The sequence below is a fragment of the Nomia melanderi genome, chromosome 1, assembly GCF_051020985.1.
Source record: "Nomia melanderi isolate GNS246 chromosome 1, iyNomMela1, whole genome shotgun sequence".
NCBI classification, from domain to species: domain Eukaryota; kingdom Metazoa; phylum Arthropoda; class Insecta; order Hymenoptera; family Halictidae; genus Nomia; species Nomia melanderi.
In genome coordinates, this window is record NC_134999.1 from 16,396,202 (window position 1) to 16,412,303 (window position 16,102).

Here is a 16,102-nt window from a genome sequence, read left to right on the forward strand (position 1 = left end):
GTTTGAACGACGCGATACAATATGCAAAGAGAAAATTCAAAATATTAAAACTTCCCGCTAAACATCATAGACACGGTTATGAATATTGTGTGCGAGAAGTTCTATGAGTGATATGTCTAGTATGACCAATACTTCATCTGTGAAATTGCTCTGTATTACTAAAATGATTTCACTTAAAATTCTTGCTATACGTTTTTCATTTATTTACATCCATTGACTTATATTAGTTTGTTGGCGTCCATTATGTATTCTTTGTACTTTCTGTAAAGAGTAAACAAAGAGAAACATACAAATTTATTCCGATATTCAAAATGTATATTAAGACTTAATAATATTATTGTTCGTTTCACAATAAATATTTGAGTGTTGGATTTGTTACATTTGGTGTATGTATTTCTATTAGGACAATTTTAATATCAATTTAATTACATAAGTTGTAAAAACATAGGTACGTACATGTGTGTATAAATATTCATATGTACATATATATAATTATATACATATGCGCATATATGTAAAATACCATAAAATAATTTGAAAGGTACTCAATGAATCCGAGATATTTAATTAAAATATTTGATTTTGCATAAGACGAAAGGAATAATAATTATAAAGTTAAAAATAAATTTCTAATAATTAAAGCATGCCAGACATAAAATAACTAGGAAATTGTTTTATATTTCGTCTTTAATGGTGCGAATGGTATTGTTTTTGTAAGGGTGTGGGGCGGTCATGTATTGAGAGGCCGCGAAATTTTCATCGCCGCTCAATACGACAACGCGTGCGCTTTTCTTGCAGGGAAGCCAGTAGCCACCCTAATACTACTTTCACTTTGAGGTGTCGTTCATCGGTAGGAGTTTACTTTTCACTGTTATACACACATGTTTTGGCATATTAAAAACTGTTAAATACAAAATCCAATGAAAATTTGTTTTTCTATGAATTCAGGGTAAATATGCCGTGATGAAAAATGTTTAACTGAAGTGCTAGTCACAAGAGGAAGAAGCGAAGCGTATAGGAAGTGAAGTTCACCGGCTACTGTCATAAGTATCAAAGTTTATTATTTATTTGTGTCATAACGCGTGTAATATATTTACAACAATAGTGCTCACTATTTTCAATTAATTTCTCTTGCATCATTAAGTATTATTATCTAATTCCTTCCTAATATATTTTCAATGAAAAACATAAATATATATTACTGGATATAATAATTAACATCAATCCGGACAAATTTTATGTAATTTTAATGTAAAAAATACAATGATATTATCAGTATTCAGTAATGTTTTAACAATGTTATTTTACCATTCTGTTACTGTTTGTACTTTAATAATCTTCGAATTACGTATCTAGATTATATTATAATTTTTGCCAAATTACTCGACCGAAATCATTGTAATGATACGAATAATTGTCTATTAAAATATATTATGCAACTTATTACTTTCATTCGTTATTACATGATTAAAAGAAACAAGTAATAATTATTCGAATAAATTATTCAACTGAGATGATTTAAATAGTTATTACACAAATACTTATTCAAAATTAATTTAATGATACTTAACAGTTCGAATAAGGAAGAAAGTACTTGATTTTTTAGTCCGTTGCTACTTATACTATATTAAATTTTGTTTGCCAGTTACTAATTTTTCATTTTTGAAACACATTCTGCAGATGAGAGAATTCGATTTGATAATGAATAATTCGGGCTGTGCGTCGTGCATACTCGAGCCTCCCCCCGACATTCTTCATATACCACCGCCACCATTCCCGGCTATTTTTCAACAAAGTACCACCTTTTACCCACGCACGGATTTATTGGCGTTTCCGCCTGATCTCAATGACAGCCCGTGTAAGCACTTTTGCGATCGTCGATCCGAAGGAGTCCAATATATTGAGATGCCACAACAAGGTTGCCTTCCTCAATTTTTACGTATTCTGTATTCGGAACATTAACCCCTTGTCCTATGATTTCTTTCTGAACTATAATCAATACAACTATTTTATTGTTAATAATTTATTAAGAAAAGGAAAAATTTGGATGTTTATTCTATGTCTACTTTTACTCCAAAGGTTAACGATTGATAATAGAAAAGCAATACTTAATTTATGTATTAAAAAAAAAATGAATAATACTTAGTTTTCTCAAATTCAGTTTAAAATTTTCGTCACGAGTCTGACACGATATTGTAAGTCAAGGGGTTAACAGGATTAATGTTTTATGATTATTTTATTATTAATTATTTGTTACAGCAGAGCAAGTGGCAATTGTAATTGTTTAATATATTACCATGGTTTTAATTTGAAGTCTTCTTTTATTATTTTAAATTTTCTTTTTGATTATTTGTAAGTTTTTACGTTTACAATGCTGTCGCTAATAAAATGTAATTTATTTTTCAGATACAATACTTTAATTTTTGTTTACCTTCAATGTGATTATTTTTCTTGTATTTTAATAAATATCTGTAATGAGTAGATGGATCATAAACAAGTATTGTGTAAGAGTTAATTTTTTATTTCTTTTGTTATATATTATTTCATGATTCAATATCCATTCATTAATTCTGTAAGCTTTAATATATAAATAAATGTTTATCGTTTTATTAAGAAACAATTGTTTTCTCAATGGTATATAAAGTTATACGTATAATTTTAGGTACAGTTTTCGACGACACATGGCTGTTGGTCTTAATATCATCCTGTGTAGGTGTGATTTTCATAGGCATTGCATTGGCGACATTGCTTCTGAAATGCAAATTGTAAGTAGGAATAATAATAGTAAAATTACAAGAAAATAGTATAAAGATATCCTCAATCTTTAAATAGATAAACATATAATGATAACAACTGGAATTGCAGATAAGTGTAATTATGTAGCCCCACAGAACAATATCATAAAATTTATAATGAATTAATTATCAATTTCCATTTGGAAATTAATTTCCAAAATTAGAGGACAAGCGCTGTTGATACAAAAATTCATCAACAATTAACGTTTTGTTGGCTCGATACATGTCACCTTATTTTTCGTTGATCGAATGCTTTCCATTCAACAGGAACATACTGACAAAGTGCAGGTTCATCCACTTAACTCGGAACCTACGAATACACAAGCAACAGCGTGACATGTATATACAAACACTACCCTATTCACGCAACGGTCATTGTATCGAGACTCTTCACCCTCGCCGAGTCGTAGGGACAGACTTTGTTCCCAACAATAAGCATTATATGGTATTTTTCATTATCATAATATGAGCAAAAATCTCAATCCAGATGACACCGTCTGAATGAAACGGTGTTTGTATATTTCGTGCTGCTATTGTTCATGCTTGCGCTCGCGGATTCTGAATTACATAAGTGAACAACTTTGCAAATAGGAAATGGGAAAATATTTCATTTTAATTATAAATATTATTAATATGTTCCATTATATCTATTGTATCACTTAAAGCAGCGGTTTTCAACCCGGGAGAATATTTGTAAAAATTAATTATACTCATTATTATTTAAAACGTGTCTATATTATTATATCTATTAAAAGATAGGGAGGCGCGATGAAAAATTTTTTTGTAGGGAGGCATGTAAACCGCTGATTTACAGTAATTTTTAATACATATTGATGCCTTTACCTTAAGCGCTGGTAGCGAACGTGTTAAGGTATTGAACATGTTCGGAGTGCGAAGAGTTGAAAATGATGAAATAATCGATTGTCGTTGTGTAGTAATAGAAGTGGTAAGAACGGGGTAATATCCATGCCAAACGCGGCCTCCGGCGTGCAAACGAAAAATGGAAGGATTCAGAATGAAGCTGTTCTTTATCCTTGCGCGACTGACACGATACAGGACAGCCGCGTAATGTGGGCTACTCTTACGCCAAGGGGAACCACCAGACACTACTTAGAGGAGCACACCTACGAAACGATCGGCGGCGGACAATTTCACAAACGTGCCTGTTCAACTACGCCAACTGAACATGTAAAACTCAAGGCAATTTACCGATATTACGTTTGTATATCTCGTAGATTGTATATTTCCATTCACCGCCATTTCTCAGAATTTTAATACCGATTTATATACAGGGCGTTCGGAAATGATGGCGTACAAATGAAAGAGCGTATGCAACTCGCTAAACTCAGTGAAAAAATCCTAGAGGACATGGATAAATTTCAACGGTATCCGAGATAAAAATAGGTTTTCTTTTTAACGCTAGAACTGATTAACGCTTGAACACTTGAATTGATTTTTAAACATTTTTTTTTATAGAAACCATAGCAGTCCGTCGATTAAGATATCAATTGAATTATATTTTAATTCGTATATTAATAAATCAACTATTTTAATTATTTCTCGAACAAGCATTCGTATGGTCTCGGTAACTGTGGAAGAAGAAATGGGGAATGGGTCATTTCGACCCATCTGGTAGTTCTAGTGTTGAACAAATGTATTGCGAATTGTGAACATCGAATTATTTGGAAAAATATCTGTGATACGTACAAATATGTTAGACAAAAGTTACAGAGATACTACGTACCAGTAGATATTTGACCTTGAGGTGACCTTGAAACCTCCTACAAAGGTCACGTTGCAATTCTTAAATTGAACCCTATAGTTTCTGTTCCCTTTTTTTTAAGCTGGTATTTCGATGTTTTCAAACCGTTAGAAATTAAATTTTTCGAGTAAACCGATGGCATCCGAAGTTGCCGGTTTGTCAGTAGTGATAGTAACCGATGGACAGTAGAAGTCATTCATGAATCTCACAGCGAGGCCATTTCATTTATACGCCATAATTTCTAAACGCCCAATATGTACAAGGTTATAATATAGTAAACATTATACAAATGCAATTCTTTTCAGTACTTCATACACGATTACGCTGTAGTTTAATTGATTGCCAGTTTCCTTTGCAAAATGTGGATATAATTAAAATATCTGAAAACAGGTTGTTGATCTTTCAGACTTATGCGGACTCCCCAATTACCACGCCAATTCAGAACCGACCGAAGGATGATAATATGTTCGATAACACGGCGTTCATAGATTATGAAGAGCCGTTGTCAATAAAGACTGATTATTATCAACTAAATGATGTTTTGGAACCGAACGATTCAGGCAATGTTTCACTGCTTGTTATCATTTATAAAAAAAAAAAAGAAATGATTTTAATTGCTATTTATTTGACTCTCTTTACTTCATTTACAGGTATACTATCGATTCAACAAAGAGGAACATTGCGCCCTCGTGTCAGTTCACCGACAAGAATCGAACATCCGAACTTACCACCCCTTAATCTTCATCTGCATAAAAGATCATTTCGTAAAGGTTCCGCCACACTGCAAGCCTCAGATACATTGCTAAGACGCAGCAGTATTACATCATCAACTTATATTCCCACCATATAAATTCGATGTCCAATCTTTTTTATATTTAAACATGTTTATACAATAAGCAACGTGAATCGTATGTTACCAATTTGTTATCTTCGCCTCACTTTAATGATAAATACGCAATAGCCGCGTAAGTCGAACAAAGCGACGTAATCATTGAACGACGCGTGTAAATTAGATCTACACGCCTTGTACGCATTTAACATTTACGAAAGTAGACTTACAAAGGTAACGAAGTTAGACATATTTAAATATATAGTATATTACTATGTATATGTTAAATTTTTATTATGTATGAAATATCATAATAAATTATTCGAAATGTACGAGATTTGGTTTTGTCTCGAGTGTTATTGCAAAAGATTTCCCAATTGTTACCACATGTATGAAAATCATTTTTATATTTCTGTTTTTCTTTTTAGAAATTATTTTTTTGTACCTCGAACCAGTTAACAATTCAAACAATAATTTTGACTTGAAGCAAATAATTCAATTCGGATCATAAGCGGATTTGGATCTATAGAAAATTGAAAATGAAAGATTTCTAAATCTATAAATGATAAAGAATATTAAGTATTTTATCGATGCATTAATTCAACGTGAAAGCCTTTCACAATGTATGTTTCATATTTCCCTCCATTTAATAACACTATAAGAATGACCCAAAATATTGAAGTCTTATGAATCACAACCCTAATGTTTAACCAATTATTAAACATTGAACTATTATGAAAATGTCTTTTATAGTTGAATATAGTTATTGTTAATGTTTAAATGATTTCATAATTTTATACGCGACAATCCATACCATAGAATACTATAATGTAGGTAGATGCAAACGCTGTTTTTGCCGAAGGCATCTTACAAGCTAAAGTGGGTGGATAACTACGTATCACGTTAAATTGTAGTTTGTGTATCGGTTATGTCACTTTATCGAAAAAAACAAACTTTTAAAATGTTTTTTCTGTGACAGAACGTATTACATTATTTAACACATAAACTTAAATAATTTCTCTTTGCATACACTGTAACGAACAGTACTATTTGCAAGGAATTATAAAAATGATACGAATTATGCAATAAAGTTACAAACAATTAAAGTTCATTAGGATTATTTTTAAATTTATATATTTATATAGTATGCATTAAAGTATGGTTTAAATGCAAACAAATTACCATATAAAATTAAAGTAAACCAACATGATACTTCCAACAAGATTGTCTCATAAAACAACTAAATTATCGTATCGTTACCAAAATGTTTTTATGATATGTTTGTTGACGTTTATGCTGTTTATTATTTTAATTGCAGTATATCACATCTTAAAATTTGGAAGTACTCAAAAACATTCTGTTCATAATGCTATAGTACTTAATGACTTAAGTTCATTGCGTACTCAAATATTAAATGTAGATTCTTTAATGGGAGATGCTACAAATCTTTCTTGTACATATTTTGGTTGTTTTAATGTTTATCGATGTGGTAGTCAAGGAAATAAGCTTCTAATTTATGTTTATCCGCCAAAAATATACGTGGATGCTTTAGGAAGACCTGTAACGAGTCAGATGACAAGAGAATTTTATCAAATTTTAAGTACTATTATTTTAAGCAAATTTTATACACCAAATCCATATGAGGCATGTATGTTTATTCCATCGATTGATACATTAAATCAAAACAGATTGAAGTTACACGAAGTTTCACAAGCTATGAAAGCGTTGCCATTGTAAGTTTATTTTTATTTAAATTTTAATTAATAATGTGTTTACTATGGGTAAAGTACTGAAATGAATTGAATATTTAATTTTGAATGAGAAGCTTTATTCTTTATATTTATAAATATTTGATTAATACTCTATATAAAATATTATTTTCTTTAGGTAATAGTTTGTTAATAATTTTATTGCACTTTTTAAATTTCAGCTGGAATAATGGTGAAAATCATCTTATATTTAACATGGTTCCTGGAAGTGTACCAGATTATAATACAATCATTGATGTATCTATTGGGAAAGCAATGATTGCAGGTGCAGGAATGTCTTCCTTAACATATAGACCTGGTTTCGATATTAGTTTACCAGTGTATAGTCCCCTTATAAATAATCTTAAACCAAAGTTTAATAATACAAGGTAATAAATCATATATATGTACTTAATATAGTGTGTTTAATTTAAATGTATAAATATAATTACTTTTCTAATTTTTGAGAAGCCAAGGAATTTATTCAAATACACTTACAATGTATAAATATATTAACAACTTACTTTTTCAGGATCTGGTTAGTCATTTCATCTCAAATTAATATTAACTCTGCCTTCGAACAAGATTTGTTAGAAATAAAATCCATGTCTCCGAATGATATTTTAATATTAGGCCCATGTCTACATTATAATTCTATGAATGCTACAGTACGATGTGCAGGAGAAGAAGTGTATAGATATCCTAATGTACTTCAAGTATGTAGAGAGTTTGAAGTATGAAAAGGATGGAATTGTTTTTAAATATTGTAATAAAAAATTATTAATTTTAGGCAGCAACGTTTTGTCTAGTAATTCGTGGAGCAAGATTGGGTCAGAGTACTCTTCTAGAGTGTATGGCAGCAGGTAGCATACCTGTTGTTATAGCTGATTCCCTTGTAATGCCATTTCATGATGTAATTGATTGGTCCAGGTAAAAGTCAATTACATATTATTAATTGTTATATAGAAAAATAGTTTCTGTTATTATAAACGATCATTAATCAATATATCTTTTATCCAGAGCTGCTATATTTGTATCAGAATCAGACATATTATCAGTAATATCAGTTTTGAAGAAAGTATCTCAACAACGAATTGTAGAACTCCAAGAACAGGGTACATGGCTCTATCAAAAATATTTTAAATCGATGGAAAAAATAACGGAAACAACATTAGAAATACTTGCAGATCGTGTGTTTCCATATTTAGCTAGAGATTACATATTTTGGAACGAACCTCCTCATAAAGAAAGTATAAATTCTATTAATTAGTATACCTGTAAATAATTTTATGGAAATAATCATTTTTTTATTATTTACATAGGACATTACATCACCACTTTTTTTACCGGTTACTGCACCAAAAACTCGAGGATTTACCGCAGTTATTTTGACTTATGATAGATTGGAATTATTATTTCTTTTAATTAATAAACTTGTTAAAGTCCCCAGTTTGTCAAAAGTTCTAGTAATATGGAATAATCAACATAAAAATCCACCACATTGTAAGTCTAATATAGTAATTGTTATTTCGTGTTTAACTTTTAAACAGTAAAATGACATAACTATATATGTTGCAGCATCCAAATGGCCAAAATTGAACAAACCATTAAAAGTTATACAAACAAAGGAAAATAAATTATCTAACAGATTCTATCCGTATGATGAAATTGAAACTGAAGCTGTTCTATCAATAGATGATGATATTATAATGCTGACAGCGGATGAAGTAGAATTTGCTTATGAGGTTTGTCTATTATACAGGATGGAGGGTTTAAATGAACACTTAAATATTTTTACTGTTTATAGATATAAAAGCTGTAGAACGATTTTAAATTCCCTAAAGAGTTAAGTAAATTTTCAAAAAAAAAATATTTTCCATAAAGTCTTGAAGTAGTTTAACTTAGTTTTATATTATCTTTTTATATATCCATAAACAATGAAAATGTTTAGATATTATTATTTCGTATGAGTAGAGAAAGAGTAGAAATAACAGCAGAAAAAATTATAGGTTTGGAGAGAATTTCCAGATCGAATTGTTGGTTTTCCATCTCGAATTCATATGTGGGATAATGGAACAAATTGTTGGAAGTACGAAAGTGAATGGACCAATAGTATCTCTATGGTGTTAACTGGAGCTGCATTTCATCATAAAGTAAGAACTGCATAATTTATTATTTAAAAAGATTTATTGTCCAATCAAATATTATTTCAGATCCTAAGATGACAGTCCATTTCCCGATGCATAAGATTTCCTTCCTAAAAAGATATATGACACTTCCAATATTTTCCCGTCGTCTTCCAATATACTCGAATGAATATTTCAACGAAGATTAAGCATAACCAATTGAAGTTTGTTGATAAGATACATGGTATATTTTACATTATACTAATATATTAATTAATATTTCAGTATTGGAGTTATATGTATACAACTGCTATGCCAGGTGACATAAAGGAGTGGGTTGATGAACATATGAATTGTGAAGATATAGCTATGAATTTTCTAGTAGCAAATATCACCGGAAAAGCACCAATAAAAGTATCTATAATAAAATTTTGTAAAGTTCACTGTATTCGTATAATACAATATGACAATTATTTCTATTGTAGGTAACGCCAAAGAAAAAATTTCGATGCCCAGAATGTACAAACACTGAAATGCTTTCAGCAGATTTAACGCATATGGTGGAACGCACACAATGCATAAATAGATTTTCTTCAATTTATGGATCGATGCCATTACAGTCAGCTGAATTTCGAGCAGATCCAGTCTTATTCAAAGATGTGTTCCCTGAGAAACTCAAAAGGTTTAATGATATTGGGAGCTTGTAAATATTTTTTCATTTTAATATCTGTTATTTTATAATAGAATTTTTATATTGTTAAATAAATACAAGAATTGTTAAACAATTATGTATAAGTGGTTTTCATTATGTATTACGTGTTAAATAATATCTCATTCGTTACTATATAAGTTTTTAAATAATATTCTTATTGATAAGATATATATTCTTATACTACAATGTGTATAGTAAACATTTTCAAACGTATAACTGATATTATTAAAATGACATCAAACGTTAAAAATAAATAAAAATATGTTCGAAATAAAGAGAATCTGAGAATCAAAATATTTATAGTTCAAAGATAAAATCAATTTTATCTACAGTTAAAAGTTAAAGATGACTAAAATTTGAAGAAGTTGGTTGCTCATTATAGAATTTATATTGTTGGCTTATTGTGTTCATGAAAGGATATTTTTTAAATCAAAAATATGTATGATTCCATATATGTATAAAAAAGTTCGACTATTTGTCAAATTTTATACAATGACTTGTTTTAGTCGTTCATTACTAACATCAACATTAACATGTGTTTTATTAAACGAACGTATATCATAAGTTTCTTCTTTTAAGAAACTAACCACAGTTGTAGGCACATAGATAATGTAGAATATCTGTACTAGTTAAGTTGTTTATTAGTGGTTAAATTTTATAAGAAAATCAAGGCACTTTTTATTGTTTAATCGGAAAAATATATAGATTATTTACTATCCACTAAAGCAGTCTCTTCTTCGTCCATTAGAAGTTAATAATCGTTATTTATTTTTAAAAGTAGATATTCTGCACTCTCAATATGTTATAATTATTATCTAAGTCACAAAATAGTAATAATTACATATTTCAAAATATTGGAGTTACATATTTATGATGTTATAAAGTCTCATTAAATGTTCTATTTAATATGTAACTCATTGCCTATGATAAAATCACTGTTTTTTAGGTATGCTACAAACTTTTACCTACATTTATATACTGTATTTTACAGACTATTGATATGTCAAATTACTGTTTGGGCAGTATGGTTTTGTATTTTACTTACTATTTAGTAATAATAAACATGTAGAAAAAAGATTACATATATTCATATGCTAATTTTAAGTATCAATTTTTTCATCAATCTTGAAACATATCCCCTCGACGACTGCTTTTTTGCCCACTTCATCAGATGATAAGCTAGACATGTGACTCTAAAGAAATTCAGAGATATTAATTCTATTTACTTAATTTTTACAAGCTAAAGATACTTACTACTGCTGATTGTTCGTTAGAGTTCATATAACCTATTATCATGGAATTAGTTGAATGACTCCATAAAAGGTCTCCTAATCCTTCCTGTGATGAATATCGAAGAGCAATTACACCTCCAAGTTTTTGTTCAAGTCCAGATAAAAATTTCGAATCTATGAACCAACAAAATTTAATTGTTGTATAATAATGAATTTCATTAATTATACTATAAAATAAAAGAAACTTTTCACAATAACAGATAATAGTAAAGTAGTTACGAGATTTCACCGATAAAATTAACTTTCATGGCATGATGTAAACTAGTGGTTGGGCAAGGGCTATCTGAAATAGCGTCGGCAATTGTGCGTGCCAATGAGGTACGAATTAAGTGTTCCCCACAACCTGATGTGCTTGTTCCTACTGAGTATTTATCTTTATATGCCCAAGTACCACATCCCCATACTCCAGCCTTAAACATATATAACAGTAATACATTAGATATTTATATACAACATAAATGATCCATATAAAAAATAAAAGAGCTATAGTACTTGTCCCACTCTTCCTGGGTATTTTAAAATTATACCACCACTAGAACAAGCTGCAGTAATATTTCCTTCTTTGTCAACACAAATAGCACCAACTGTATCCATTCTTTTTTTGCTGCACTATGAAATTATTAAAAAATTATAATTAGAATAGTGAACAAAGATTTAATAAAAAAAATTGTTCACCTTTTGAATTTCCATATCAGAATCTTCTACTTTCCTTTTGTAATGCTTATATATTTTCTGGGCTTTCACTAAAAATTATAACAAAAAGATAAGTATTAATATGAGTGAAATACGTTTTAAACAAAGATTTTAAATATTTCTAGGTGTTCTGTATACTTGAAATTAATTGTTCTGGAGGCAAAGTTTGTATTCCCATTTCTTGTGCCCATACATGTGCTCCATTGCCAACTAGAAAACTAATGATTTTGTTTTATTATCTCTATTTATATTATAATCTTAATCTTAAAAATTTACCTTGGTGGAATTCTGCCATATGCAATTTTAATTGATTGTTGTTCACAAAGGCGTTTTGCTAACAAAATAGGATTTTTTATGCCACTAACTGCACCAACTGCTCCAAATTGTAATGTACTACCATCCATAACACTAGCATCGCATTCTACTGTTCCTTCTAAAGTAAGATTAGAACCATATCCAGCGTTTGTAAGAGCTGAATTTTCTAATATCATTATAGTTTCCACAATTGCATCCAATGTGCTACCACCATTTTTTAAATTCTGTATACCCTTTAAAGATATGTATTTTTTATTAAAATTACGCAAACATAGTTATATGTGTAACAAGAAAAATTATTTACCTTTTCACATGCTTGGCGACATAACTTCTGATACTTTTCCTTAAGAGCATTTGAATGCTTTCCTGCACCTAACGCAATATGCAAATAATAATGTTAATAGCAATCACTGACATACTGCAAAAATATAATTATATTTGTTAATAAAATAACATACCTACGTGAACGGCAATAAAACCTTGATTAACATTACTCATTAGATCTAATTATTTTTAACGATTATAATACTTTTTCGTTTTATTTTATGAATACTTAGTAAAATGTTCACTTATTTATTGAACACAGTGTTATTAAATTCGATTACAGTGGTCAATATTTATCAATTTTACACTTTAATAGTGTGTAATGATCTGTTTAGAAAATTTGATTAGTGTCTTTTATAAATATCAAAAATTCATACACTGACAATATCTAAAATCATCAAAAGGAACATAAAAATGTTAAAATTTCTGTAGTGCGAGAAGTTATGTTCATATTCAAACCATTCAAATTTTTATAATCCTATATACATATGTGTCAAAGTCAAGAAAATTTTTAATGTAATTTTTAATGTTCATGTTCCCAACTTGACTGACATTGTGCACTACTTCAAACCGGCGTTGCCACTCTTTGCAGACGTTTATCTTTATCACTTTCTATAGGCTGTAACGCTATCGCGTGAATTGGATAGGCGCGGTACGACGGTAACGCCGGGCAAGGATAGCTATAGCTGCGTTCCGTGGTGGAAGGTCATAAATTGAGAGGGAACTACGAACGGTTTAGCGAGAACATTATAGACACAGTATATTATTGTAAAACACTCAACGCGGACGGCCGAGCTGAGAGGAAGTCGGAAACCAGAGAATTGATATTTTCAGCTAGAATCATCTTTGGTCCTCACTTCAGCAAACCAGATACATTGTAAGGGGCCATAAATTCTTTTCCAAAGATTGAGACGGGCTACATTTGGTCCTCACTTCGGCGAATTCTATACATTGTTAGCTGTCGACGCGTTCGCTTTTACGAGAACATTGTGTGTTTCTCTGGGTCCCGCGCTTTCTCTCAGCATATGCGCATGGAATCGTTTCCGCGCATTAACCAGATCTCCTCCACCATTGGCCCAAGAAGACTCGGAAGGAGAAAACAGAACCAGGGAAGAGAGGATGCGAGCCGACAACGAGCGAGATTTACAACGAAAAAGCAGAAGTCAAAATTTCCACAACCAAAAGTATAAGTTTTATTTCACGCGCCACGAGCAGAGTACCTTAGTACTCCACGGGCACCTTACTCACGTAAAGTTCCCTAAATTTTCCCTAACCGCGAACGGCGTAACGCAACAAGGCAAAGATTTAGAATGAAACCTCTAGCGGAAAAACAGCGAAATAAATTCAATCATAGAGTGCTGCACTTCTGACGTCACAATATAATTTATACAAAGTTTCATGTTGGTAACACTTCACTGTTCAGTTGGTTTAATTTTGAAAATTGACCCCTTAAGTATACATTTAGTACGTAGTGTTAACGGATTCATCATATTTCACATAAAGTTTACAAACTTTTGAGCAAGGTAAGTTAATTATAAAGCTCCAGATAACGATAAATTAATTTTTAATCTGGAATAATTACTTGAAGTAGCTTTGACTGCTAAGAAACATCTGCATCCGTTATGTTTACCTTTAAACATGTCTTTTAAATTCATGTTTACATTTAAATACCCTTTATATCATTTATGGATTGAAAATTACAGTACATCGAAATATATGGGATAAAAGTCATAATAATGGGAAATTACATTAATAAATATTTCTTTCACGATACTGAGACTGAAAAGGAGGAAACAAAAATACAATCTCCTTCCACAGAAGAAGAAATTATAGAAGATAATTTTCATACCCCAGTAATTCAAAAGACATTATCTATTGATCCTAGATCAGTAACTAGTGGCATTGATAGAACACCAATAGAGGTGATTTGTGAGATAATATTTGAATAAAATTTGTGCAATGTTACATACCGTGTTAATTAATAAATAAAATAATATTGATAGGTAAATTCTACTCCTGTTGGAGTAAACAGAAATATGATGTTTTCAATTCCAAGGCATTTACAAACTAAACCATATTTGGAAACAGATCTAGATAAACTTATACTTTTATCACCAAAAAAATCTGCACCCAAAATAGAAGATGAAGAATTACAATATTTGGACATGGTAAATTACCAAAAATTGGTATTTATATTATTTTATCAAGACTTATTTACAAAGTTAATTCATGTATTTTAGGAAAACGAATGTAAAAACATGGAGTTAACACCAACAGTGAACACTTCAATGAATAAAAAGAAAGTTTCACCAATAGATGATGAACGTTATAATATTTTGGGACTTGATCCTAGGTCACCGGCAGCAGATTTCGATAGAACTCCAATGTTAAAGCCAAAGTCTATGAACCTTTTAAAAGCAAGACTCCAAGAAAGTTTACATAGACGTGGTAGCTACGACACAGACATCTTGTATCCAAGATTTTCGTATTGTGAAACTTTATCAGAATATAATATCCCTGAAATACAAGCCCTTCCTGATTTAACTATGTGCAAAGTAAAACCTTTACTTTTGGTTAATGAAGAAGATAGTGATACATTGATTGATTCTGACTCATCAAGTCATTCGGCTACAAATGAAATTGACTGTGGTAAGAAAATTGATATTGTTAAATCTTCTAATTTAAGTTCTGTTACAACTAGCATTAATGTACCTTCATGGTTTCTTGTTTACTAATTTAAAACTATTTACAATAGGTGAAAAACAAGTGGAGAATGAAAATAAAGATGAAAATAAAACAATTTCAAAACCAGATAACTACAATGATATAAACATTAAAACAAACATAAAACGTAAGGAAGTCCATATTACTGATAGTGATACAATAAAAATATGGAGAGATCCATTAATATTGGATGATCCTACAGAATCGCATTCAACTGAATTGCAAACTGTTGAAGACAAAATATCACAGTTGTCTAAACAAGAAGTTATTATAACATTTGATGATGATAGTATTGTTAAAGATACATTATCAATGAAATTATCTAAATGTGAAATTAATAAAAAAAGGGTAGATGTAACTAAAAAGAAAAAGAAAGTTTTCAAGGTGGAGGATAACATTCTAGCAGATGAAAAGAAAATATATAATTGTAATAAGAAAAGTGGAAATGAACCTACAAAGGTACTTATATATATTATTAATTATATTGAAATAGATAAGCATACTAACTATTCTTGCTTTCAGATTCGAACTCCTCTTGGTAATCGCTCAAACAATGGACAAATCCAAACAAAGTTAACAACAAATTCTCCTCAACAAGCGATTAGAAATAAAGGCATAAAGCCCAAAGTTTTGCAAGAGAATATGTCACCATACAAAAATTATATGGCAAAATATAAATTGAATGGTACAGAATGGGATCCAGACTCAACGGTTATTATTTAATAATTAAAATTACGTAAAATTACTAATTTGTGATAGGAAGAATTCAAATGAAATTTTAT

General features: G+C 30.1%; 4 protein-coding genes across 14 annotated transcripts; 3 read left to right on the forward strand and 1 right to left on the reverse strand.

Moving 5' to 3' along the window:
* Positions 1-71: 71 nt before the first annotated feature.
* On the forward strand, positions 72-6,181 carry LOC116429474 (uncharacterized). Of its 5 annotated transcripts, none has more exons than XM_076372405.1 (9): positions 72-448; positions 799-850; positions 949-1,047; positions 1,681-1,918; positions 2,663-2,765; positions 3,731-3,995; positions 4,964-5,117; positions 5,208-5,620; positions 5,815-6,181. In XM_076372405.1, the coding sequence occupies exons 4-8, from the start codon at positions 1,681-1,683 to the stop codon at positions 5,405-5,407; spliced, it is 960 nt and encodes a 319-aa protein (XP_076228520.1). In that variant the 5' UTR covers positions 72-448; positions 799-850; positions 949-1,047; the 3' UTR covers positions 5,408-5,620; positions 5,815-6,181. The 5 variants fall into 5 exon arrangements, with proteins under 5 accessions (XP_076228520.1, XP_076228519.1, XP_076228513.1 ...); XM_076372398.1 differs by having other exon boundaries at positions 74-448; positions 949-1,042; positions 1,671-1,918; positions 5,815-6,002; XM_076372407.1 differs by having other exon boundaries at positions 74-448; positions 949-1,042; positions 1,671-1,918; positions 3,731-3,983; positions 5,815-6,002.
* A 44-nt stretch (positions 6,182-6,225) lies between these two features.
* Positions 6,226-10,048, forward strand: sotv (exostosin glycosyltransferase sotv). Its single transcript, XM_076372449.1, has 10 exons — positions 6,226-7,119; positions 7,317-7,523; positions 7,667-7,850; positions 7,925-8,064; positions 8,155-8,378; positions 8,455-8,637; positions 8,713-8,879; positions 9,144-9,287; positions 9,546-9,674; positions 9,746-10,048. The coding sequence occupies exons 1-10, from the start codon at positions 6,593-6,595 to the stop codon at positions 9,965-9,967; spliced, it is 2,127 nt and encodes a 708-aa protein (XP_076228564.1). The 5' UTR covers positions 6,226-6,592; the 3' UTR covers positions 9,968-10,048.
* Positions 9,685-15,888, reverse strand: Tasp1 (Taspase 1). 7 transcript variants are annotated; one of them, XM_031982460.2, is made up of 10 exons: positions 13,845-13,861; positions 12,731-12,984; positions 12,577-12,644; positions 12,234-12,505; positions 12,096-12,175; positions 11,940-12,007; positions 11,757-11,873; positions 11,494-11,674; positions 11,227-11,378; positions 9,685-11,165 (listed from the first exon to the last, which is right to left on the reverse strand). In XM_031982460.2, the coding sequence occupies exons 2-10, from the start codon at positions 12,768-12,770 to the stop codon at positions 11,073-11,075; spliced, it is 1,071 nt and encodes a 356-aa protein (XP_031838320.1). In that variant the 5' UTR covers positions 12,771-12,984; positions 13,845-13,861; the 3' UTR covers positions 9,685-11,072. The 7 variants fall into 7 exon arrangements, 6 of the variants coding, with proteins under 6 accessions (XP_031838320.1, XP_031838319.1, XP_031838318.1 ...); XM_031982459.2 differs by lacking the exon at positions 13,845-13,861 and adding an exon at positions 13,149-13,817; XM_031982458.2 differs by lacking the exon at positions 13,845-13,861 and adding an exon at positions 13,056-13,817.
* LOC116429467 (uncharacterized) lies at positions 13,692-16,043 on the forward strand. Its single transcript, XM_031982454.2, has 6 exons — positions 13,692-14,119; positions 14,300-14,518; positions 14,600-14,764; positions 14,837-15,245; positions 15,352-15,779; positions 15,843-16,043. Exons 2-6 carry the CDS (start codon positions 14,333-14,335, stop codon positions 16,041-16,043), a joined length of 1,389 nt encoding a protein of 462 aa, XP_031838314.2. The 5' UTR covers positions 13,692-14,119; positions 14,300-14,332.
* Positions 16,044-16,102: the final 59 nt, after the last annotated feature.